Below are 23,706 nucleotides of genomic sequence, written 5' to 3' on the forward strand. Positions count from 1 at the left end.
ATGCAAAAAGCAAAAGCTCGGCAGGAGATGAATGAGCTTACAGCAAGTTACAGCATCGCCATGGCGTAGAATCGGTTTTGCGCTTACCCGGGCTTCGGAAAACAGGATTTTTTTTCTTTTCGACAGAGATCTTCGCCGCGGGTGTGCCTTAGCTTGGGAGCTCCAAGATTTCTCCAAGGCCCCGAAAGATTTTTCGCCCGAAAAGCTAAAGTCGCACATACAAAACGGCGTTTTGCATCTCAGGAGAGCTTGCTGTGGGGGCACGAACATAGTAGGAGTCACAGGCTGACAGGGGTGCTAGATTTGAGACGGATATGTCATCCGCTGCAGCAGATCCTGCACGTGATTTGATAACAGTTCGACGGCTCAACCTATCAGCAAATTATAATCCAATAGGTTAGGAGCGAACCAGCCCAACATGTCCAAAGTCTCTAGAAAAAAAAATCGAATAAGTACGATTGTATCTCATAACAAACAATATTGTTTTGATGATGCTTGGAGTGATCGGTTTAATAGACAGGTCTCACTGATTCAGACACTCAAACTCAGACTTCAAACAAATGACGTCAACGACTCACACGGAAACTAAATATACATTTTGTATACGTGCGTGTGAGTGTGTGTGTTTTTTTTAGATTTATATATATCTTTAGTCACTCATTTGTGTTCGACAACTTGAAATCTTTATGTTGCCAACACACACACATACACGTGGATATATCTCGACTCGGTCCTAAAATTATTGACAGCTCGACATTTGATATTCCATCGAGCGGTTGTGTGGTTTCCGGGCGGAATAATGTCCGTTGGCTGCCTGGGAAGGTCGTAGACACCGTGAAAGAGCCAAGATTCGTATTGATTAGATCACCACATCAGATCACAACTTTTTGATGCACCCAAGCCTCATTAGCCTTGATGCTGTACATAACCGCTTGCAGACGCAAAACACATTAACTCCCGTTATCGAACATTATCGAACATGTGGACTTATTGCACTTATTTAGGTAGTCGAGGAGGAGTTTTGCTACCTTGGGATGGTCGTTACTTTGGGCAACGCCAACAACATCAAATTCCGGAGACGCATTGTTCATGGGAATCGTGCTATGGGCTCAATCATCTGCTGAGGTCCAGAAGATTTCAAAACCGAACGAAATGTGAGATATATTGCAAAGTTCGCCCGGTGGTATTCTATGGTTTGGACCATCCGAGCACGCTCTTGCCCTGTTTGAACAATGCTTCCTCCGAACCTTCTTTGGCGGTGTGTTCGAGCATGTAGTTTCCCTCAGTTCGGCACGAGGCGCAGGAAAGCACAGCGATCTCGACGGTAGGATCAGGTGAAGTAAAACCTGTCGGAGATCGGGTGTCTCCATGGATGGAAAGCCGCAGCTAGGAACCGAGCATCCTGGAGAGAGCAGGCTTACGAGAGAGATAGAGAGAGAGAGAGAGAGAGAGAGAGAGAGAGAGAGAGAGAGAGAGAGAGAGAGAGAGAGAGAGAGAGAGAGAGAGAGAGAGAAGATCAGGAGGCGAACCTCTTGAAGACTCTAAAGTACGCGAAGGCGATTGCGATTAGCCAGGTGGTTAATCCAAACAGCCGTTAGTGTGAACTCCAGATTAAAGAGTCATGTTCTAGCGGGGGGGTCTTGCACTATCAGTAGCAGCACCACCAATCCATGCCACGATGGCCTTTTAGCCTTGGAGGTTCCAAATGGAAGAAGCCCCCCTAAAAAAAGGTCTATTTGGCATTTCCAAGAACTGAGGAGCATTCAACAGCTTCTGCAATCCCTGATAGGAGCTACACCGGATAGGTTACTGTCGCGCGCACGTACGAGGAGGCACGTCCCTTGCTGTTTTGATGGAAATATCCCACCGAAAAGAGTCACACCGCAGGTCATTTCGGTGCTATTGATACGCCTTTTTTCCAGTTTTCAAGAACAGCCCTCGCGCATCAGAGCGCATTTGCGTTGAGGCCCCAACGCATGTTTGTGTCGTCGCAACGCGCTTATCAGCCGGCAATAATGCGACCTACTGACCAAAAACCAACCAAAACAAGGGCTGGAAACTTTCCACTCAGCTCAATTAATCTCGGATCGGATTGGCGCAATGACCCTGCAATCGAGTGCTGTCAGTTCAACGCCATCGTGCTCGACGCAGAACAGGTGGTTACGAAATCTGTACGTACCGTCTGTAACAGTGTATTCAAGTTTACCTCTTACCCATATTACTTATCTTATTACTTATAGCTATTCTACCCTAGCATATATGTGTATTTTTTTTACAAATCTATATCATCATCTTCCAATTCTTCAGCCGATATGCTTCCTGCGGCCAATGTTGAACTCTTGCTCAACTCCTCTCGTTGAACTTCTGACTTAGGACCATCGAGCAGTATACTGCCCAAAGGTGGCCCGAAAGCTGGCACGTCCGTGCGTTGATAGATCAGTGAGCCGCGCAGTACCGTTGCATGCACGACGCCCTGAAGCGTTCGGTTCAGGTACGGAGTCGCCTTGTGCTGGAACTCGAGCATGTCCTCCGTGACGGTGACCGTACCCTCCGGATCCCAGACACATATGTCTCCGTCGTAGCCAACGTCCAGCCGGCTCTTGCGATGATCCAGCCCGCTCAGACGGGCCGGCTCGGTGCAGAGCAGGCGGACCGTCTCCTGCAGCGACAGCCCGTACCGCCGGCAGCCGGTCCAGAACAGGGGCAGCCCGAGCTGCAGCGAGGAAATGCCACCCCACGCCTCGAGGAAGTTGCCCCGCCGCTTCCCGTCGGTGAGCAGCTTCAGTTGGGGCGTGCTGGGCGAATGGTCCGACACGATCAGATCAATGTCCCGGGCCTGCACGGCGCGCCACAGCTGCTCCCGGTTGGTGCGGCCGCGTATCGGCGGACAGCACTTGTACTCGGTGTGAGCGTCCGGCACGTCCTCGGCGGCCAGCGACAGATAGTGGTGGCAGGTTTCCACCGTCAGGCGAGCGCCGAGCGCCCGGGCCGCCCTTATCGTTGGCAAGGCACGGGCCGTGGACAGGTGCACGATGTGTGCCCGAACGTCGTGCTGCTGGGCCACTTTCGCGACCAGCTCGATCGCCTGCTGTTCCATCGTGTCGGGGCGCGTCTGCAGGAACGACCGGTACTTGTGCGGGTCGAGCGGTCTGGGGCCGACACTCTGCAGCCGCTGACACTCTACCTCGGCGTGGAACTGGAAGTGGAGCAGTGCGTCGATTACGAGTTCGCTTCGACTTCGAAGAAGTTCGGATCACTTACCGCCAGCACTGCACCGGTGCCTTCGAGCAGGCGTGCCGCCTCCATCACCTGCTCCTCCGTCACGTGCGGGAACTCCTCGACGCCGCTCGGGCACAGAAAGCACTTGAACCCGAACACACCGGCCGCAATCAGCCGGCGCAGCTCGGGCAGATTGTCCGGCACTAGCCCGCCCCAGAACGCCACATCGACGAAGATCTTGCCGCGCGCCGCATTCACCTTGGTGCGCAGATTGGCTACGGTTGTCGTCGGTGGGATCGAGTTGAGCGGCATGTCGCAGATCGTGGTAAAACCGCCCGCTGCTGCCGCCTTGGTCGCAGTGTGGAAGCCTTCCCACTCGGTACGGCCCGGCTCATTGATGTGGACGTGCGTATCGATCAGTCCCGGCATGAGCATCAAGTTGCCGAAATCAAAGTGCTGCGGAAGTGTAGTGTTAGCGAGACACTTTCCCAAATCCCAATGTCCCAATGCCCAACAGCTCACCTCAAATTCACCTTCATTGTCCTTCAGGTATCGCTCAACGGCGGCCCAGGAGGGGAGCACGCGCGTCACCTTACCGTCGTGGGCGGACACGACGATCCCACCGGGGAACACTTCCGCCGGCAGGCTCGCACTGTTCAGAAAGATTCGCTTGCTCGTGTAGACGGTGTCCATCCTGAGGACCTATCCTGAGGCAGACTGGAAGACGAGCGCGCGTGCGGTGCGTCTTATAAGGCGCGGTGCGCGGTTGTCTTCTTTTGCGCATTCTGTTGGCAGGATCGATGCGCAACAGCGAGATCTTTTTCTCCCCATTATCTCTTATATGCGTGTGTGTGTTTTCTGGACGTAATGGAAGCTCCAGGCCATGCCGTACGATCACGCCACGACCGGGACCTGGTGACGATTTTTTGTAGAAGTGGCAGATCAGGTACCGTCTTCAACTTGGAGGTAGCAGTGTGCCTGCTTACTGATCGGCATCAGAACTTTACGTCAGATCTTATTGTTAGTAGTGGAAAGCTGTTATACAACGGGATTGGAAGACTCTGTGTGACGTAGAAGCGTCGTAGCTTCATAATAACAAAAAGCTTCTCATCCATATTCGACCCAAGGAGAAGATGATTCGTTTTGGGGCGCAGCAAATTGCACCGTATCACTGGCAATAAATATTATGTAGCCAGAGCAGTCAGATGGCAGCTAAAGCGAGCCCCCGCGTATAATCAGTTTCATTAAAAAGAAAAATAAAGTCCAAGACAAGCAGGAACTGCTGGGGATCCTATAATTGCACTCCGAAAATACTGTACGCGATAACGAGTCTTAGGGTGCTCTAGGTGCTCCAAAAATACTCTGTGACGCACGGCAACGCAACTAAAAATAGAGATATTTGGCTGTTGTTATGGCAGTGAATTATTAAGTATATTATGGTTCACGTGTACAAAAATAAAAGTAACTAAATAAAACACACATGAATGATGAAAAGCAGGGTGCAGAGTAGCATTGTATGTATTATTTATTCAGATATTTCTTCATTTATTTGTCCTAACCTAATTTCGAGTCACCTATTAATTATTGGAAACAGGGTCAAAGATATAATGCTTCAAATTCCATAACTCTGGTTCAGTTAGTATACTCCATGGAGATTTGTAGTATACTTCATGGACTTGATTAGAATTATTCCAAAGCCTTTTCCAATTTGGCCTGTATCTGATGTTGTCCCTATTGTGATTTTGGAACTGAAACCAAAAAAGGCGCTGAAATCTCAAAGCTGGGGATATCCTGGGAAATGATGAAAAACGTTTCCCAGATCTGGAATGTTTCCCTTTGACCTTTAACATTTCTGAAATAGATCATGACCCTGGTCTAGTGCTGGATCTCTATACTAGTTCTGAATACTTTTATTATCTTACCCATTTTTTTAAAGTAGGAGTTACCAAGATATATCTATTCTCGGACTGATACCCAATCTTTGAACTGTTTCTGAACCCGTTGCCTACTTAAGAACTGATCTTGATTTTAGTATACCGCTATACTTCCTATACCGCTTCTTTAATAGATTTCTAACTATTTTATTCCGGCCCAGAAACTAATATTGTTCTTAGCACTTATTCAGGACCTGATGTTATTCCTGTAACCTATTCCGAATCCCTCCTGGTACAGGTACGAGTACCAATTGTAGAACTATAACGATATAGAAACTGACATAAAACATGTATCGGTTCCGGAATCGTTATTGAACATATGTTACTTTAGGAACTGATTTGAAACTCCACTATCTTTTCATATTCCAGAAACTGTGAATGTTCCTACCCTCGAATCTGTCTCGATTCCATCCCAGTACAGGTACGAGTAGTAGATTTCGAACAGAAACTGTAGCGATATATACACCGGTACAAAACGTGTACCGGTTCCGGAACATGTACCGAACCTGTCGAACCCTTTCCGAATCCGGTACAGGTACGAGTACAAATATTGGCATAGGAACTGTAAACATAGAGAAACTGATACAAAACTTGTACCAGTTCCGGAACTAGTACCAAAACCGATTTGATGCCGGGAACTAATTCTGCACGGTACTGTATTATCGCTGTTCAGGGACCGGTTGTGTTCTTGTCTTTGAATCTACAATAGTACCGTACCTATCCTACTCTAGTTACTGAACCCGAACCTGCTTCCGAAGCGAATGTGAATGTCAGCAAATAACGTCAAAGCGCAACAGCAGATCTTGTTTGCATTTCGTCTACAAACGCACCCGCAGCAAAACGTAAACACAACAAACGCCCGTACGTCAAAACAAACCACCTTGCCCGTTGAGCTGTCAAAAGTGCGCTGCATCGTCGGCCCGAGCCGTGCTTGCGGATTGCTTTGGCGAAGGTTCGCGTACATTTATCGTAAACAGTGGCCACGTAGCCGTTTTGGGTTTCTAATTTCTGTTCCAAATGCCATTTTAGCCCGTACGACAAACTCACACACACACACACACACCACCATGCACTGTGCCTTGAGACGACCCGCCCTCTTTCTCCAGCGCCGGCTGCTGGCGGTAGTGCAGCTGGCACCCCACAGCAACCTCCGCGCGGTCGGCGGAACGGGACAACACAGGCGCAGTGATGGTTCCGGCGAGCAAGGTGACTCCTGGACCGCGCAGAAGGTTGGCCTCACCGCAACGCTCGCGCTGGCCGGCATGTTCGGGCTGCTCGCCTACAACACCCGGCCCGACCAGAGCAAACGGAAAGCTACCGGCCGGCCAGCGTTCGGTTTCCTCCCCACCGTCAGTGCGAAAACGAGCGCGGCCGCGGGCAACCGGCAGCAGTACAACTTCATTGCGGACGCGGTGGAAATATCCGCGCCCGCCGTCGTGTTCATCGAGATCCGGGACCGGCAGCGGGTGGACTTTTTCACTCGCGAGCCGGTGACGGTGTCGAACGGGTCCGGCTTCATCATCGAGCGGGACGGGCTGATCCTCACGAACGCGCACGTGGTGGTGAGCAAACCGCACACGCTGGTCACGGTGCGGCTCACGGACGGGCGCACCTTTCCCGGGCAGGTCGAGCACGTCGACCCGACGTCCGATCTGGCGACGGTGCGCATACGGTGCGACAATCTGCCCACGCTCCGGCTCGGCAGCTCGGCCGATCTGCGGCCCGGCGAGTGGGTGGTCGCGCTTGGCAGTCCGCTCGCGCTGAACAACACGGTGACGGCGGGTGTGGTCAGCTCGACTCAGCGTGCCTCCCAGGAGCTGGGGCTGCGCGGTAAGGACATCAACTACATCCAGACGGACGCGGCGATCACGTTCGGCAACTCGGGCGGCCCGCTGGTCAACCTGGACGGGGAGGCGATCGGCATCAACAGCATGAAGGTGACGTCCGGCATCAGCTTTGCCATCCCGATCGATCACGCGAAAGCGTTCCTGCGCAAGATCCATGAAACGGCGGGGGCGGCCGGCGGCCGGCGGCTGTCGAGCGGTGCGCCCAGCTACCGGCGCTACATCGGCATCACGATGCTGAGCCTGACGCCGGACATACTGCACGAGCTGCAGCAGCGCAACCACAACTTTCCACCGACCGTGCGGGGCGGCGTGCTGGTGTGGAAGGTCATCCAAGGATCGCCGGCGCACAGGTAGCTAGCCACGAGTCCGGGACCGTAGAGAACGATACGGAAATTTTCAACTGTCTTTTTTTTTCATTTCTTCTCCCCAGCGGTGGCCTTCAGCCGGGCGATATTATAACGCACATCAACGGGAAGGAGATAAACAGTTCCGGCGACGTGTACGAGCTGCTGGCGGCGCAGGAGAAAAAGCTCGCCATCACGATCTATCGCGGGCAGCAGCCGGCCACCGTGCACGTTTTTCCCGAGGACACGACCGCGTAGACTTTCGCGACTTTACTTTAAATTTTACTTAAAACTTTTAATAGAAGCATCAGAATGCATGTTTTGCAATGAGCCGCAAGGCCAGTGCTGCGAAATGTCACTGTCAATGTCATGAAAAAATCTGACTGAAACAAAATCCATGACAGCGCCACGTACTCAATTGTGATCAGAGGTGATACTCAAAATGATCGGTGCGATCAATGTATGCTTCGTGACATTTTTGCGACACAACGCTTGGTCAGTCACTATGTCATGACTTTTTTTTTGCTGTGATCAGTTAAGCTCACTGACACAGTTGTGACAAATTCCGGCTGAATCAAAATCTTGTCAGCGTCACGAGCTCTACTGTGATGATCAGAGGTGAGACTCAAACAGATGGTGCGACCATCACATGCTTGGTGACATTGTGTGCAACCAACTCTTGGTCAGTCACTTGGTCGCGACATTTTCAGTCGGTGATCATCGCGATGGTCATGGGAGATATTCGGTGCAATTGATCATGTTTTCTCGATCTGTTTGACCCGACGGACCTTCAAACCAGACAGAGCGAAAAAGCATGCCCATTTTGCTGGATGGGACCACACGTCAAGTATATTCCAAGAATGTCATGATAAGATATCATGACATCACCGACAGAAAATGTCATGACCAAGTGAGTGACCAACAGTTGAGTGCTACAAAAAGTGTCACCAAGCATGTGATTGGTTCATCAACTGTATGAGTCTCACCCCTGATCATCTCAGTTGTGTACGTGAGCTGATTTGAGCTTCTTTTCAGCCATGACTGTTGCTGACTGAAACAGTGGCATTTCGCAGCAGTGTTCACAGCCAGAAAAAAGTCATGATTATGCTTGTGACGACATTAAGCTTAGCTTGTGTGTCAGAGTGTCACGGTTGACTCAAGCACTCGCATGTCGTGTACGGCATGCCATGACGCACTTTCGTTGAGTATCATCAATGAGCGTTAAGCTACCAAGGATATGTTCATTGTTTTCGTTGTTGAATATCCCGTGATGATTATGACATTTTGCAGCCCTGCGCAAGATATGCTGACTTCGATTAGTGAGATTAGTGCGAGTAAGAGAACGACATTTGCGAATGTACGTAGACGCTATTTATTTTGCCTCACATACAAAAAAAGAAAGAAGGAAAACAATTCTACCTCTACAAAACACACACTCACTGGGGAATCTATGTGTACCATGTGTATATATATTTATATTTTTTTTTTCATCCGGATGTTGGCTTGGCGTGACCGGGCTATATAGCTATAGAAAGCGCATGAAGGCGCAGCACGTGCAGGACAACAAATACTAAACAGCTTTTCCCACTGGAAGGAGCCGGATGGAGAAGGGAAGGTCAACACAGATTGGAATCATGTCCACAGCAGGGGAGAATACTTGGGGGGGAGCAGCAGCATAGGGAACAGTAACTAGTTTTTTTGTTGTTGTTGCAATTTTCTACACTCAACTGGAACTTCGGTGTAGCGCGCGGATGCCTCTTTAATCAGGTCACACGTTTCCTTCCTTCACAAAAACGCATCCTCCTGTCCTTGTTTTTTTATCACACACACGCTGAATCTCAATCGGTTTTTGCTGTACTAAATGGAAGTAGAGGGCGCAGGGGCCCCGGGTTTAGCCTGCACGCCCCCCCCTAGCATCGGCCGTTCGTGTCGTGACCGGCCGTCCCGTTGCTGCCGTTCGCCTGCCCGACCCGGTACGTGTAGAACACGTCGTAGTTGCCGGTGTAGTCGCGGGGCAGGGCCAGCTTGTACGTGTCCGCCGCGAGGTAGGCCGCCCCGAGCGCCATCGTCGTGGTCAGCCGGAGCAGGCGCAGATCGTGCGGGAAGTGCTGCCGGTCCAGCTCGGCGACGAAGCCGTCCCGCAGCAGCTCCCAGCTCAGCCAGACCGAGCCGACGCACACGATGTCGAGCAGGCTGGTGCCGGCCGTGCCCGGGCGCAACAGGTCCGGCGCTATCTTGTCGCGCAGCGCGCACACCGACCGGGCGAGCGACTGGCCGGCCTCGCCGAACAGCTTCCGGCAGAGCGGGTCGCGCTCGTCCTGCGCGGCGCGGGCCAGCTTCGCGCACAGGCCCGCGTACGCCGTCTTGCAGAACCGGCCGTAGCTGTGGTCGAGCAGGTCGTGCAGCGTCCGCACGCCAAAGTGCTCCTGGATCAGCTGCCAGACGCGCTCGACCGGGTGCTTGGAGCGGTTCAGGTTGTCCCGATCGTCAAACACCGTCTTGATGGCGTTCCGGGCGATCCACCAGGCTGCAAGCGAAGAAAAAAGCCACCATTCAGTGTGAGACTTGGACCGTGCACGCCGCCCAGCCGGACCTTACTTACCACCACCCTCGTCGCCGATCATGTGGCCCCAGCCGCCGCAACCGTGCGTACTGCCGTCCGGGTTGCGCAGCAGCGTGTTCGAGCCGGTGCCGGCAATGATCACCATGCCGCCCAGGCGCGACACCGCCTGAATGCTGCCGACGGTATCGCTGGCCACCACGTACCGCTCCGCCACGGTCGGGTAGTGCGTGTGCAGGTACGCTTCCAGCTCGCGGTTCGTCTCCTCCGCCTCGGCCCCGCTCAGACAGAGGCCGACCGCGGTCAGCTGCTGGTCGGCGGGCAGGTTCGCCTCCGCCTTGGCGGCCCGCGCCATCGCATCGATCCGCTCGGCCACGCCCGGTATGCCCACCGCCCAGTGGTTCGTGCTCGGGCCCTTCGCCCGCCCCACTATCTGGCCCGCCTCATCGCAGATGACGAGGGTGGAGTGTGTCGCACCGCTGCAAGAGAGAAGTTGAGGGTCAGAAATTAGTGAGATTTTTGTGGCAGGCGAACGTTCGCTTCTTTTGTGTCAAATGGTTCTTGTTCGCGAATTTCAAAATCAGCGAACGGCGTAGAAGACTGTGTTACTTCACGAAGCATATTAATCATCTATTAAGAGTCATTTCCAGGGTATTCCGAGTCAATTTCCATTGTTTACAATATTTTTCATTGCTTGCAATATGTTTTTCAACAGCTGTCAATTGTTGTATTTGCATCACAATTATGTGTCAGTTCTTCCACATGATTTTCAACACGTCTCAAGCTGGATTGAGCTTGATAGGTCTTTGTGGTGTGTTGAAAATCATGTTTAAGAGCTGAAATTTTATTATGACACAAACACACCATTTGTCAGCTGTTGAAAATCATCTTGAAAGCGATGAATAATGATGGGCAAATTCGAAACTGACTTGGAATACCTTTTATTTGAGCCTTTCGTGTGAGTTTTGACTCATGATTCATGAAACGTAAATAAATAGCTATTTGGGTGATTCTTTTAAGTTGTATGAATGTTACACTGTTGAATTCAAATGCACTTAGACTCACTGGTCTAGTGGTAGAAGTTCCAGCAATACCGCGGTAGAACGTAGTACGCTTCTTGGTTGGCCTGAACAAAAAAACACTTCCTAGACATAAACTTTTGAAAGTCCGTTTTTCAATTTGATTTTGCTGCGGAGGTTACAAACTGTTTCCTGATATGTGATCCTGATCATCATTTGGAAGAAGCTGTGGGAGCTACCAGAAAATGACTTGCCCCAAACAATGAAATTTGTCAATTCTAGGATAAATTAAAGGACAAACTAATATAATCGAATCAAAATAATCAAAAAATTCATAATTATTTATGGGACAAAGAAATAGTGAACTACAACTATCATCCAAGCTATAAGTATAATGATGAATTTTTTTGTAGAAATACATCTGCGGCCAATGATTTCACTTTTCACACAAATTATAAGGAGCTTTTCGTATATCGAGTGAGGCACTGGACAGGATTAAACTCGTTTTGCGAGGCTGGACGCTATACATACAAGAATGCTGATTAAAGTTCTTTCCGCTAGACGTTGCAGATCAGACTCTGTTCTACCTTTAAGATTTATTTTACTAGGATGACTTAAACATCGTGCAACGAGGCTTGATAACGTGACAATCTTCAGTTGCAATGTCATAACCCATCGTAAGCATAACATAGATACTCAAACAACATCTATATCAGACACAATAGGACTTGAATCTATTCCTTGAATAGATAGAATAGGACTTGAATCTAGCCTACATTCTTAACAAAAATCATACTATTCTTGGTTTTTTTTTATTAGCCATAATCCTGCGGCCTCCAAAAGCCTGTTTCAAGTAGCTCAGCAATACAAGTGATTTGATAGTTTTTGCGGAATTCAATGTTTGTATATGTCCAGCGAGGTTCAGGTTATCCATACCTGTGTTGGACCGAAAAGATCGTGAAGATCTTTATGCCTCGAAGAATGAGAAGAAGATACTTTGAATTATTCGACGATCTCACCAGTTTCACTAAATCTCCTCATGCAGGAATAGGACCTCATGAAGAGTTTTGTAGAGCAACGAATCTTCAAATATTCTTTTGGTGTTCGCAAATCAATCCAGGTGAATAAAAAAGGAACTTCCAATGGTTCATCTACAAACTTCTCAAGATTCGTTAAGCCAGTGAACTCAATTTGGTAGCTTATGTACTTTGTAAGAATTATTTTTATTATATAGCAAGGCATCTTTGAATATGCATGATTTTTTTTTTACAACTTTCGAACGATACTAGTGATTCAAAAACGGATCATTTGATGTACTTCTGACTAACATCTGACCTTTATCAAACATTACAACCAGAGAGAAAAAAGAGCGGTATTCGGCCCGAGGAATATAGCGATGCTCGCATCTGAAACAAGACCTCACGGACCAAGCACGTGGCCAATCTGGCACGTGACATTGTGGGTGTTTTATGGCGCAAACTGGGTGCTTCCCCGACAAGCAGATTACCCGCAGTGAGCGCATGAGTTGTGTGAAGCATGGAGTTGAGGAACGACTTTAGAATCGCCCCTTCCGGAAGGCATTGCACACACGACCGATATTCGGAATCCGCTAGCGTGAGTTTCTACCTTCTGCTGTTGGACGATTGAACACGTTGAAAACAACGCTTCATTCGGGGCGCGTTGCCAACCGGCTGATAAAATGCGGCCGACAGCCGAATAAGCGATGTTTTGAACGATCGCGTCACCAAAGCTAACCAATTCTTCCATTATCTTGCCTCGCTCGCATCTACAGCACAATCGCGCACGCATCAGCCGACTCGGCGGATTAAACCTGCCATGCTTGGTATTCGCGCACGCACCGCGCACATGTGCTCGAGACCGGGTTGCCCGCCAATCAGCAGCCCATTGTAGCCCAAACCGTCCCAACGTCACATTGGACTGATGGTATGATCAATTCGAGAAGATTTGTGCGCGCACGGGTGTGTCTGTGTGGAGGTAAGGAGTGGCGAAAAGTCAATTATCAAAACAAGTTGCTGCATTGTCGACCAGGAAACTGCGCGCGCTGATGTAATCATGGCCGCCGCTGGGTTCGTCGCGTGGGTTTCGGCGCTCGTTCTGGCGGGCGGGAACAGTTATCGCCAGCGTCAGATCTTTGGAGAACGAATTTCTCCCACCAGCGACCACCTGCCTCGGTCGGTCGGCAAATCCCGTTATCGTGCGACGCTGGGCGGGCACACCTTATCTGAAGTGGCCAGTATGGCCCGGTATCGCTGTTTTCGGTGCGATTATTCACAGCACACCCCGAAGGGCTTAGAGTTCGGTGCACGGTGGGCAACACTTTTTGCAACTACTACCCCATCATCGTGATTTATGGCACATAAATCATTTTTGTACGAGCAACGGAAGTTCTGAAGTGCATCAACTCTACCGTCCGGCAACGGGCGGCTCTTAAGGACTGTAGTGCGGCATGCATGTAACAGCGTGATTAAATGTATATCTTAGATATATTGGAGGCAGAGTAAGCCGAACTACCAATCGACCAAATAGGGGTACCAAATTGATTTTGCCTTATCGCACTACTTTGGAGATACTGCACGCACTTTGGGGATACTTCAAGTGCTTTGTTTTGAAAGGCTGCTTTCGAGTGTTTGCACACACCCCCCTGTTCGGTGCAATTAAAATCCACCCGGAATCGATTCTCGGGTAATCCGAATTGGCGGGGGCCCGTGGGTCGGGTGTGTCAAGGTTAGTGTGTCAGTAATGCGGCTGCTAAAACGTGACTCCCCTCTATATCCGATGGAAGTGATTCGCAAACGGCAGGGTTTGGTAAACTGTTGAAATGTGTGTGCCAAATTGGAGACATTTTATTAAACATACTAAGTCATTTTCTGTAAGATTATTCACCACTTGCCGGCAAGAAAATTCCACCTTTCATATTAAGCTCAGAATTGTGAGTCTATAGCTCAATGGCATAATATTTCCATACCTGTTTCCTTACATCCTCGGGCCTTAGCAGTTATCTTCTTTGCTCTGAGAAACAACAATAGTAGGTTTAGGAGAGTTTGAGATCTTCGCTGGCCTTTCTACTATTTAATGCTCTTCTGCTTCGTAATCATCGAACTCAGGATCTTCGTAATGGAACTCAGATGCGATGTTCTATTCCATAGATGCGGTGGCCGTTTTTATCTGATTGAATTTTGTGTTGGGGATGTATCTAGTTCAGATTCAAATGATGCAATGAATCTGAGTCTTAATATGGAAAGATTAAAAGAATTTGAGCTTTTTCTTCTTCTTGGCCTAACGACCTACTCGTTCGTGTCGGCCTGTACAAGATTTCGAGATTATTCTGAAGTAACACGCACCAGTTCTTGCTACAAGGTGCACGGTCCAGGCTTGCACCCAAAGCTGGAACTCAAAGTCGTGCGAGTTGAAAACTGTATCACAGGACCAACCCAAATTCTGTTATCTGAAAAATCGAAATTCTCTGAAAATTCATGAATCTCCAAAGATTCATGTATCTTTGTAGATTTAGATATCTTTGTGGAATCATCTTTGGATAACTGATTCGATTCGAGAGTCACTCATCGTTGAAGATTCATATGAAGGAATTTCAACGAAAGATTAATGAAGCACAACAATAATTGTATTCTGGAATACTTGGATCTGGGAGGTATGAACATGTCTGCCTGATCGCATTATACCAAAAATAAAACAAAGTGAAGATTTGTTCCAATTTCGATATCAGAATCTCGTTTGAGATTCCAATCTGAAGAATTATCATCTTCCTGCCACACTCCATGTCCAGCCAATCAACCCTCCAGTTTGTCGACCCCTGACTGTAATCCTGGGATATGTATAGACACTGCACAGGAACCATAGGGGAGACACGATAAACAGCGGATAAGCAATCTGCTCCATGTGAGATAAAAACAGAAAATGTCGTTACATTTTTTTTTTGTTCCCTCACAAGAGCGACTAATGCGCATACAATTCGTACAAGGGAAGGGTACATCTAATCTAACCCAGTGACGTCTCGCCTCGACTAGCGGGTAAACTTGGCAGTGAACTTAGGCAGACGCTTCACGCTTCTCGCTCGCATCCTCCACCGGTTAGGGCAAGGTCTGGGGCGAGTGAGACGTACCCCCTATTCCCCGGCCCCAGGGCTGGACTGATAACAGGGCGCCCTGCAGAGCCCAAGGGCCAAGAGCGCTACAAAACTCTAAACAGCAAACAGTGGCTGCCAGAGATGACAAACACGGTGGCAATAAAACGGCCCCGCTGATGCAAAAGCAAAAATAAAAAAAGACAATCCAATGCCTATCTTCGAGATTGCGTGCGTTGCAGCTCGTTAAACAACAAAAAGGCAACAAAACATTCCACCCGGCCCGGCTAGAATTGCATCTCACCTTGGGCCTGTTGTGCTCTAACGAAAGTGAAGGGAGCGGTGGTCGATCGCGAATGTGCAGCCGAAGGTGCTGCATAACACCCCGCCGCAGGTTTCGAGAACTTCCGCAACGGTGTGTGTGTGTTTGTGCGTGTGTAATTGCCAAATTAACTCCTAAAAACCCCACCCCAGAAGCCTGCCCCCGCAAATGAAACGATCGTTCGCTTGCGTATCTTCGGCCAGATCAATGTTTTCACTTTCATTTTGGCCTTTTTTCTGTTTGTTTGTTTCTTGTTCGTCTGTTTGGGTTATTCCTTCTCCAAGTTATGTTTAAACTTCCTCCTGCGAAAGTTGCGTTGCGCCGGTTTTCCGCCAAACGGTATATGTTGGGCGGCAGTTGTTTCGTACTCTTTTCTTTTCGGGCTATTACGTCGCCGTTATGAAAGTGCAGTTTTTTTGTTGTTGCTGTTACTAGCCACTGCTCCGTAACCACACGCCGGCAGTGTGGAAGGGAAATGATGGCTGCTCAACAGGGGGCAACAGTGTTTGATGGGGCGCCAATGGTTCAATGGCTTCCGGTAACAGATGTAAGACTTCGCATTCGGAAGATATCTGGGGCGGGTGTGGGGATTGGGCTAGCTCATCTTTGCTTCCTATTTGGTTCGAGCGGATAGCGAAAAGGGAAGCTTTATTGTGACATCTTGGTAGAATACTTGAGAGTCATTTCTACTATTTCCTGGCGATTTCTTTCGTAATTGGAGCAGTACTGAGAAGACAGATGGAACATGTATCGACTAGTACGGACAGTAATCCGAAGGATTAATGTCTAAGCATTATAGCTCTTCTACAAAGGCAGTAGGGAGCAGTTGCTCCCAAGTGAACTTCGTCGTCGTCTCGCAGCTTCATTTGACATGGGACGCTTCAATCACTCACTATTCGGATCATTCCAAATTGCTGTTGATCGATGGGAAATGTCTTGCTAACATACTTCTGGATGATGATCTTGATCGATCTTTGTCACAAAAATCAAATTCTAAGAGGCCCTCCTGAACGTTCTTCGTGCTCCAAAAATAATATTGCCACTTCTAAACCACATCCAACATGTGCAGTGCAAGCCAGAGTAAAATAAATTTTTGATGACGCCTGCCGAGACGTCTGAATTGCCCACCGCACATCGTGGGCGATCAAAACATAAAAGATTCTGTTTCTGAAGGATTGTCAAACTAATCCTGCCAACTTCGTTGATAGAAAAATGTAACTATGTAGATCATACCTCGGATATCATACAGACAGTAGCATGTGAACTAACTACCTCTAGACTAGACGATCCTTGCTGTAAGATCTAGACAATTTAACTAGACTATCAGTCATTAGGTAAGGATGTCTTCAACAACTAGCAAACCCACTGCCTGGACAAGAACAAGATCGAGAATAGAGAAATGATCCAAATGTTAACATCTTCCAGCATTTCCAATGCATCTTCAGGAATTTCAGAAGTTCTGAGTTCCCAGAGGAACCTCTCTTAAAAAATAAGCCTCTAACATCAAATTCCACAACATCTCAAGAAATTCCCAAAACCAACAGAAAGGGATACAAGCCGCATAAAAGTAGATTGAACTTACCCTTCTACGCCTCCAATGTACATCGTGACTCTCCTGTCGCTGACCAAAGGCTGCAGCAATGGGTTTTTGTTAGGGGCCTGCCTCGCTGTAGCGCCGCGTGTTTCACCTTTCGACGGCGCAGGAGGATCGAGGTAAGCAAAACTCAGCTTTGCTCCCGTTTTATCGCTCGCCCCGGGTTGAGCACGCTGATTTCACGCCGAAACCGGTGGCCTTCTCTCGAGACACTTTCCCCTTTGAGGCGGGCGCGAAAACCAGTTGATTGGAGAGCTGGCAGCACCGCAGTCCGGGCACGGGTACACCAACAATGCGGAATAGGACGCGTTATATCTGGATCACCTTCAAATAAACGGTTTTTTTTTTTCGTTGTTGGTTTGATTTCGTTTTCGCTGTTGTGCTCGATTCCGGTTCTGCTGTGGGAGGGGTCAGGAACGCTGCTGGAGCCAGTGCTGCAGGAACCATCTAGCACGGAATTAGAGCACAACATAACCATCCACCCACACACACACACACACACATGCAATCAATCACACAAACAGGAAATTTAGGAATGCCGTTGCGGCGGTCGCACTTCGCTTAGAAGGAGAGTGCCTCGTCTTTGCCAACACGGCAGGCAGTCAGACGGCCAAACAACAACGGACGAGAAGCAAAAACCCGCTCGCACCTGGGTGTCGTGTTGCTTGCGGTGAGTGTGCGAGAGCGGCGTCCACCTGACCCCCCTCCCCTGCCCACCTTTCGCCCGTTCGTGTTACTCACCACACACCGTTCACTTTGGCACTTGCACATACACACACACACACACACACACATACGGGTGCCGCGTGGCTTTTCCGCTCTGGCAGAGAGGCGTGCGATTGGCGTCGAATCCCGCCATCGAATGGTGCCCGGTCGGCGCTCGCCTTCGCCCGATATAGGGTGCCTCGGTTAAAGGGGGGGAGGGCGCGCGCGCACACACACGCCAGCGAAAGGCATCACCGGCCGATTGTGTCTCGCCGATCAGGGGAGAGGGGTGGGGTGGAGAAAAGGGCCGTGCGATATCTTGTGGCAGCGGTGTCGGTTCTTCTCTCACCGTCTCACCCCGTCGGGTTCCAAGCGGAAAGCACACATTTTCACTTTTTTTTCCTTTGCTTTTGGTGCATTTCACTCACAATTTACAGTTTTTTTTGTTGCTCGCCGAAACATAAACAAAAACTTTCCCAGCAATTGGTTTACAGTGTGTGCAAACTGTTGTTGTTTTGATTTAGAAAGCTCCCACACAAACTGCCAGGCGAACTGTCACGAGAAGGTATTGGAGAAAAAATAACATTCAAAATGGCAGTTGCTTTTCTGATTGCACGTGTTTGCAAAAATTCCTTCATAAATATGAATAATTTTATATTTAAAAAAAATCCCTACTTGCTTTCAGTTGCACACCCATTCAAATGCGTCACCGGTGCTGTAAAGCGGTAATCACCACACAACTATGGCGCATTTTAACAAGCACTTGGTACTCCTTGGAACCTTGCGCCAGGGATTAAACGACTGGAAAATTGAATATCCATAGAAACGAAAACGAAAGCTCCTTAGCTTCATTGGTTTGTTCAACAGATGGCGTAGCGTATTAAATCTCATTGCTGTCCTTTTTTTGCAATGTGTTTCGGCTAAGGTATGTGTTTCGCCTAACGACCATTACTCAAATCTAACTTGCTTCAGTGCTGAAGGTTTACATTGGAGTTTAGTATTTAAACAATCGTATCGTCGTTCTAGTTCTAGCAATGCATAACTTCAACGCGAAACCATACAACAGTACAGAGGGAGTGAGAAAGCTCTCCAAGCGAAGAAAGCTCCCCGCTATCCCACCAACAGCTGACGCCACCAGCTTTTTTGCTATTTTTAGAATGCATGAGTCGTTTGCCGTCTGCTAAACGAAGTCTTTTTAGATTCCTTTTAGGTTGAGAGCTTGAGCCGTTTAGAACCCGTTTAGTGGTCGTTTAGTAGATTTGAGGCACTTTGATTCCAAATACCCAAGCGCCACAGATTAAGCTTAAACGACTGGAAAATTGAATATCCATATAAAAAAATGAAAGCTCCACAGCTTCATTGGTTTGATCAATAGATGGCGTATTACAACTCATCATTATATTGCTATCCTGTTCTTGCAATGTGTTTCGACAAGTTGCATTTTATTATGACCTGTATAGCCTTCTAACATTCTGAGCAAAAATCTATATAAATGGTCGTGTGGTTAGATACGTGGGTATCAACACCAATGACCATTGCTCAAATCTCACTTGCTTCAGTGCTGGTGATTTCCGTTGGAGTTTAGTATTTAAACAATCGTATCGCCGTTCTAGTTCTAGCGATGCATAACTTCAATGCGAAACCATACAACAGTACAGAGGAAATGAGAAAGCTCTCCTCCAAGCGATGAAGCTCAACTGGTTGGGGTATCCCACCAACAGATAGCGCCACCAGCTTTTTTGCTATTTTTAGAATGCATGAGTCGTTTGGCGTCTGCTAAACGAAGTCTTTCTATATTCCGTTTAGGTAGAGAACTTGAGTCGTTTAGAAGCCGTTTAGTGGTCGTTTAGTGGATTTGTGGCACTTGGGTAATCTGTGGCGCTTGGGTAGCACTATGTGTAGGGTTCATGATGGAACTTCCCAAATAGCCAGAATTGCTTAAGCAGCTCATTTTGGCACGCTAAAGATCGCTGCTCTAATTCGCCTTTTGCAGTAGATAAACAGCATCAAAGTTCTATGTGGGTCTTTCAAACAGCGCCTAAGCAGCTTCCTTATGCCACGATGCCAGGGTTTTTATTCTTTGTGTTTTATTTTCAAGCAAGCGTCATCGATGAAATAAACAACAAGATTTGTTTCGTTTAAACACATGTGTATATTTTTAAATCTTTTGTATTGATAAATTACACAAAATTTTACACAATTTACTGATAATTCACAATCACTTGATTCAATATTCATTCTTCAATTAACGAATCTAACTTGTGCAGCAGCAATGAGATTATTGCCGGCGTCCGTCTTTGACACTTTGACAAGAGCCATCTCGTACCGATGTCATGCATTAAAAAGCTATAAAGTTCCACCAAGTTCGGTGCGCTTTCTTAACAAGCCTTCAAGTTCCACCATGAACCCTACACATAGTGCTAATCAGCCGCAAAGTTCCAAAAAGTACCATGTCCCAAGCGCCACAGATTAAGCTTAAACGACTGGAAAATTGAATATCCATAGAAAAAAAATGAAAGCTCCACAGCTTCATTGGTTTGATCAATAGATGGCGTATTACAACTCATCATTATATTGCTATCCTTTTCTTGCAATGTGTTTCGACAAGTTGCATTTTATTATGACCTATATAGCCTTCTAACTTTCTGAGCAAAAATCTATATAAATGGTCGTGTGGTTAGATACGTGGGTATCAACACCAATGACCATTGCTCAAATCTCACTTGCTTCAGTGCTGGTGATTTCCGTTGGAGTTTAGTATTTAAACAATCGTATCGCCGTTCTAGTTCTAGCGATGCATAACTTCAATGCGAAACCATACAACAGTACAGAGGAAATGAGAAAGCTCTCCTCCAAGCGATGAAGCTCAACTGGTTGGGGTATCCCACCAACAGATAGCGCCACCAGCTTTTTTGCTATTTTTAGAATGCATGAGTCGTTTGGCGTCTGCTAAACGAAGTCTTTCTATATTCCGTTTAGGTAGAGAACTTGAGTCGTTTAGAAGCCGTTTAGTGGTCGTTTAGTGGATTTGTGGCACTTGGGGTGCCTGTTAAAAAGCTCCATAGTTCCGCAAAGTACCGTCTATCTCTTAATCAGCCACAAAGTACGACATCGGAACGATTTTTCGTTAAACAGCCCTAAATCAGCTATAAAGTACGAGCTGGTTATTTGGGATTGCTCTAATTTTACCAGAAAACTTAAACATTCCTTGCTGCTGTTCAGTTGCACACCGGCCGTTTCAAACCTGTCACCGGTGCCAACTGTCAGTGAGCCAACCTCGCCCGCAGACGTCAGCCGTCGTGGCTGGGCTAACGTTTGTTTACGTCAAAACAAAACTTTCCGCTACGTACCGAGCCGAGGGCACAAGTCCGGGAGTGCCTGCTGCGATTCGAAGACTCCTCCTTTTGAAAGCGAATGTAATCGACGGGAGGAAGGCACACCTCCCTGCTGCATTTAACCCGAATCAGCCCACATTCCCGTGTCTGTGTGTGTGTTTTTCGGTGTACGTATTGCCGGAAGAAAGGCAGACAGAAAAAGAAAGATGCCGCTCTCCAGCTATACAGACGTGTCGGCCATCCGGCAGGAGATACTGGACAACAATTTACGGGCGAAGGCAATCATTATGGTAAGAGTAGTATATTTGTATGTGTGTGTGTGTGTGTGTGTGTGTGTGTGTGTGTGTGTGTGTGTGTGTGTGTGTGTGTGTGTGTGTGTGTGTATGTCTCACCGATGTCTCACCCCATTCCCTCCTGCAGGACATCTCCAACTTCCGCGGCACGTTGCGCGAGCTGGAAACGCTGAACGAGGCCGGCCGGGACAAGCTCGCCGCACTGCGCCGGTGCATCGACCGGATGGACGTGCTGGCACGGGACGAGCCGGACCACAAGCTGACGGAGGAGGCGGAAAAGAACCGCGAACAGTACACCAGGTAACGGGTGGAGGGGTTTTTTTTTCGCCCCCCCGGTAAAAGCCGCGTTCCTTACACTAATCAACGCCCAATCCCTTCCTCCCGGCAGAACGCTGCAAGCGTTCCGGAAGGCCAACATCAACACGATGCTCGAGATCGAGAAGGCAAACAAGGAGGAGCTGTTCGCGCTGCGCCCGGAAGCGAGCGACGTGCGGCAGCGGAAGGTGGGCCCGGGCGGTCCCACCACCGGCAAGACGCATCGCAACTCGTCCCTGCTGTTCCAGCAGGAAAGCGTCACCGACCGGATGATCTCGATCTCGAAGCAGCTGCACGACACGACGCAGAAGTCGGCCGCCACGCTCGACATGCTGGTGGCGACCAGCGCCACCGTGGAGAGTACGCGCGACGAGCTGCTCAAGACGGCGGGGAAGATTCACCAGTCGCGCAAGCTGCTGCAGAAGTACAGCCGGCGGGACTGCACCGACAAGGTGCTGGCCATGTTCGGGCTGGTGCTGTTCCTGGTGAGCGTGCTGTACGTGCTGTCCCGGCGGTTGTTTTAAACCAGTTTGGCAGTAGTGGAGGCAGAGAGAGGCAGGAGGCAAATCCAAATTCCAAAACCCTTTCCGGCACGTGGGGCATCCCAGAATTCCTTTGCAGAATGATTGTCACTGCCAAGCGTACACTAATCAGAGGAAATCCGCATACAGCGTAAAACATCTCTCGCCGCTTTTACTTGCTTTACTCCTTTCTTAAAGTGTTTTATTAAAAAAAAAAAAACAGGATTCCCAATCCCTTCCTTGCAAGCACTCCTTGTTCCCCTCCCAGCTCCGACCCCAGCTTTATCGACACTTTGCACGTGCATTGTATAATGGTTAAATAGTTATTAGAACGCTTACGGTATATACGCGGGACAAGGGAACGAAACGACGATGGGGGTCGGGGTAAATAAATTATAACTGCTGTTTGTGTATAACTGCCACAACGGTAATTTAAAAAAAAAAAACAAACAAACAAAAGCAAAGAAAAGTGGTGCTTTTTAACGGCTGTGACTACTTGACGGTTCCGTTTTCCCGAGAAGCAGAAAAAGGGCAAAGGGCGACTGGGGGGGACTTTTCCCTGGTCCTGCAAGGGATACACGGGTTGCAGCAATAGAGAACGAGGGGGGAGTTCTCATATTTACACGCCTGTGTAAAATAAAATGTAATTTAAAAACGAAAAATGAAAAGAAAAACGCATTCACACACGTAAACGTATTGTCTCTCTCTCTCTCATTCTTTGCAGATTGAAAGTAATTTTAGTTTTTAAATTATTGTTGTTTTTCCCTTCGGGAAGGGGCATGTGGACCTCTTTTCGTATCGTTAAAACGTAGAGCTGGATTAAGTTATCATAAGTGCTGGTGGTTATGCTTGAGCGTGTTTTGCGGCGGCTAGAAAGAGCGCGCTGGGGCGGCCTCTGTACGCCTGTCCTCGTCTGGAAGCACCATTCGTGTTTTCCCTTCCTTTTTTATGTTATTTGTATTGATATATTTTTATTTATTATTTCATTTATTGTTTACTTTAACTACGGCGCCCTCTCTAGCTCTAACTACTAATAACATAAACTCTCCTGCTCGCTTCACACACATACTCTCTCTCTCTGTACAATCTTGTGTTGTGTGCAGAACAAACAAACAAACAAAAATGGCATTATTGTCACGCGTTCACGTTCAGCCCCGGTGAACGTCGTGACACGACTATAAAATATATAAAACCGACCCACGCTTAGAGGGGCGGCGGTTTCTTTCTCTTCCTTTGTGTGTAAGTTTTAAAAGTAAACGTAAAAAAGGCGAAAAAAAAGCAAGCAGCTCTTCTCTCTCTTCTCTCTCTCTCCCTCTGTCCGCTCCTTAGAATATCTTGCCCAGGCTTTGCGTCCTTCGGAACGGGTTCCAGCTGCCGGAGGTGAAGCTGCTGAGGCGCGTTTTCCCCAGCTTCGAGCGCGTCTTGGTCGCCGATTTGGTGGTCGTACCGGTCGGGGACGGTGCGCCGGACGAGATGCCGGACGAGCTGCCGGACAGCGTGGAGATGGAGCCCTTGCTGCTGTGGCTCATCGCCATCGGCTGGTGCGGGGAGGGGGGAGAAAAAAAAGAAATTAGAGCAAAAAAAAAAAAAACGGGG

At 48.5% G+C, this 23,706-nt stretch overlaps 5 protein-coding genes across 11 annotated transcripts in view; 2 read left to right on the forward strand and 3 right to left on the reverse strand.

Annotated features, from left to right (window-relative positions):
- Positions 1 to 2,176: 2,176 nt before the first annotated feature.
- Positions 2,177 to 4,248, reverse strand: LOC121598456 (allantoinase). The gene is made up of 3 exons (XM_041925343.1): positions 3,742 to 4,248; positions 3,262 to 3,675; positions 2,177 to 3,196 (listed from the first exon to the last, which is right to left on the reverse strand). Exons 1-3 carry the CDS (start codon positions 3,910 to 3,912, stop codon positions 2,273 to 2,275), a joined length of 1,509 nt encoding a protein of 502 aa, XP_041781277.1. The 5' UTR covers positions 3,913 to 4,248; the 3' UTR covers positions 2,177 to 2,272.
- A 1,298-nt stretch (positions 4,249 to 5,546) lies between these two features.
- LOC121598464 (serine protease HTRA2, mitochondrial) lies at positions 5,547 to 7,978 on the forward strand. 2 transcript variants are annotated; one of them, XM_041925365.1, is made up of 4 exons: positions 5,557 to 5,804; positions 5,885 to 6,105; positions 6,183 to 7,350; positions 7,431 to 7,978. In XM_041925365.1, the coding sequence occupies exons 3-4, from the start codon at positions 6,221 to 6,223 to the stop codon at positions 7,600 to 7,602; spliced, it is 1,302 nt and encodes a 433-aa protein (XP_041781299.1). In that variant the 5' UTR covers positions 5,557 to 5,804; positions 5,885 to 6,105; positions 6,183 to 6,220; the 3' UTR covers positions 7,603 to 7,978. The 2 variants fall into 2 exon arrangements, with proteins under 2 accessions (XP_041781290.1, XP_041781299.1); XM_041925356.1 differs by having other exon boundaries at positions 5,547 to 6,105.
- Positions 7,979 to 8,793: 815 nt separating this feature from the next.
- Positions 8,794 to 18,062, reverse strand: LOC121598474 (N-acetyl-D-glucosamine kinase). Its single transcript, XM_041925379.1, has 4 exons — positions 17,683 to 18,062; positions 16,930 to 17,265; positions 9,947 to 10,383; positions 8,794 to 9,871 (listed from the first exon to the last, which is right to left on the reverse strand). Exons 2-4 carry the CDS (start codon positions 16,950 to 16,952, stop codon positions 9,255 to 9,257), a joined length of 1,077 nt encoding a protein of 358 aa, XP_041781313.1. The 5' UTR covers positions 16,953 to 17,265; positions 17,683 to 18,062; the 3' UTR covers positions 8,794 to 9,254.
- A 2,825-nt stretch (positions 18,063 to 20,887) lies between these two features.
- LOC121603520 (vesicle transport protein SEC20) lies at positions 20,888 to 22,726 on the forward strand. Its single transcript, XM_041932359.1, has 3 exons — positions 20,888 to 21,271; positions 21,402 to 21,574; positions 21,663 to 22,726. Exons 1-3 carry the CDS (start codon positions 21,188 to 21,190, stop codon positions 22,111 to 22,113), a joined length of 708 nt encoding a protein of 235 aa, XP_041788293.1. The 5' UTR covers positions 20,888 to 21,187; the 3' UTR covers positions 22,114 to 22,726.
- A 350-nt stretch (positions 22,727 to 23,076) lies between these two features.
- The window catches only part of LOC121603484 (rhophilin-2), a 34,616-nt gene continuing 33,986 nt past the window's right edge, over positions 23,077 to 23,706 (reverse strand). For all 6 annotated transcript variants that reach the window (XM_041932278.1, XM_041932296.1, XM_041932286.1 and 3 more), the window contains one exon: positions 23,077 to 23,648. In XM_041932278.1, the coding sequence (XP_041788212.1) occupies positions 23,436 to 23,648 (213 nt within the window). In that variant the 3' untranslated portion in view covers positions 23,077 to 23,435. The remainder of the gene's footprint in view (positions 23,649 to 23,706) is intronic.

This window comes from Anopheles merus, chromosome X (genome assembly GCF_017562075.2).
Source record: "Anopheles merus strain MAF chromosome X, AmerM5.1, whole genome shotgun sequence".
Classification (NCBI taxonomy): domain Eukaryota; kingdom Metazoa; phylum Arthropoda; class Insecta; order Diptera; family Culicidae; genus Anopheles; species Anopheles merus.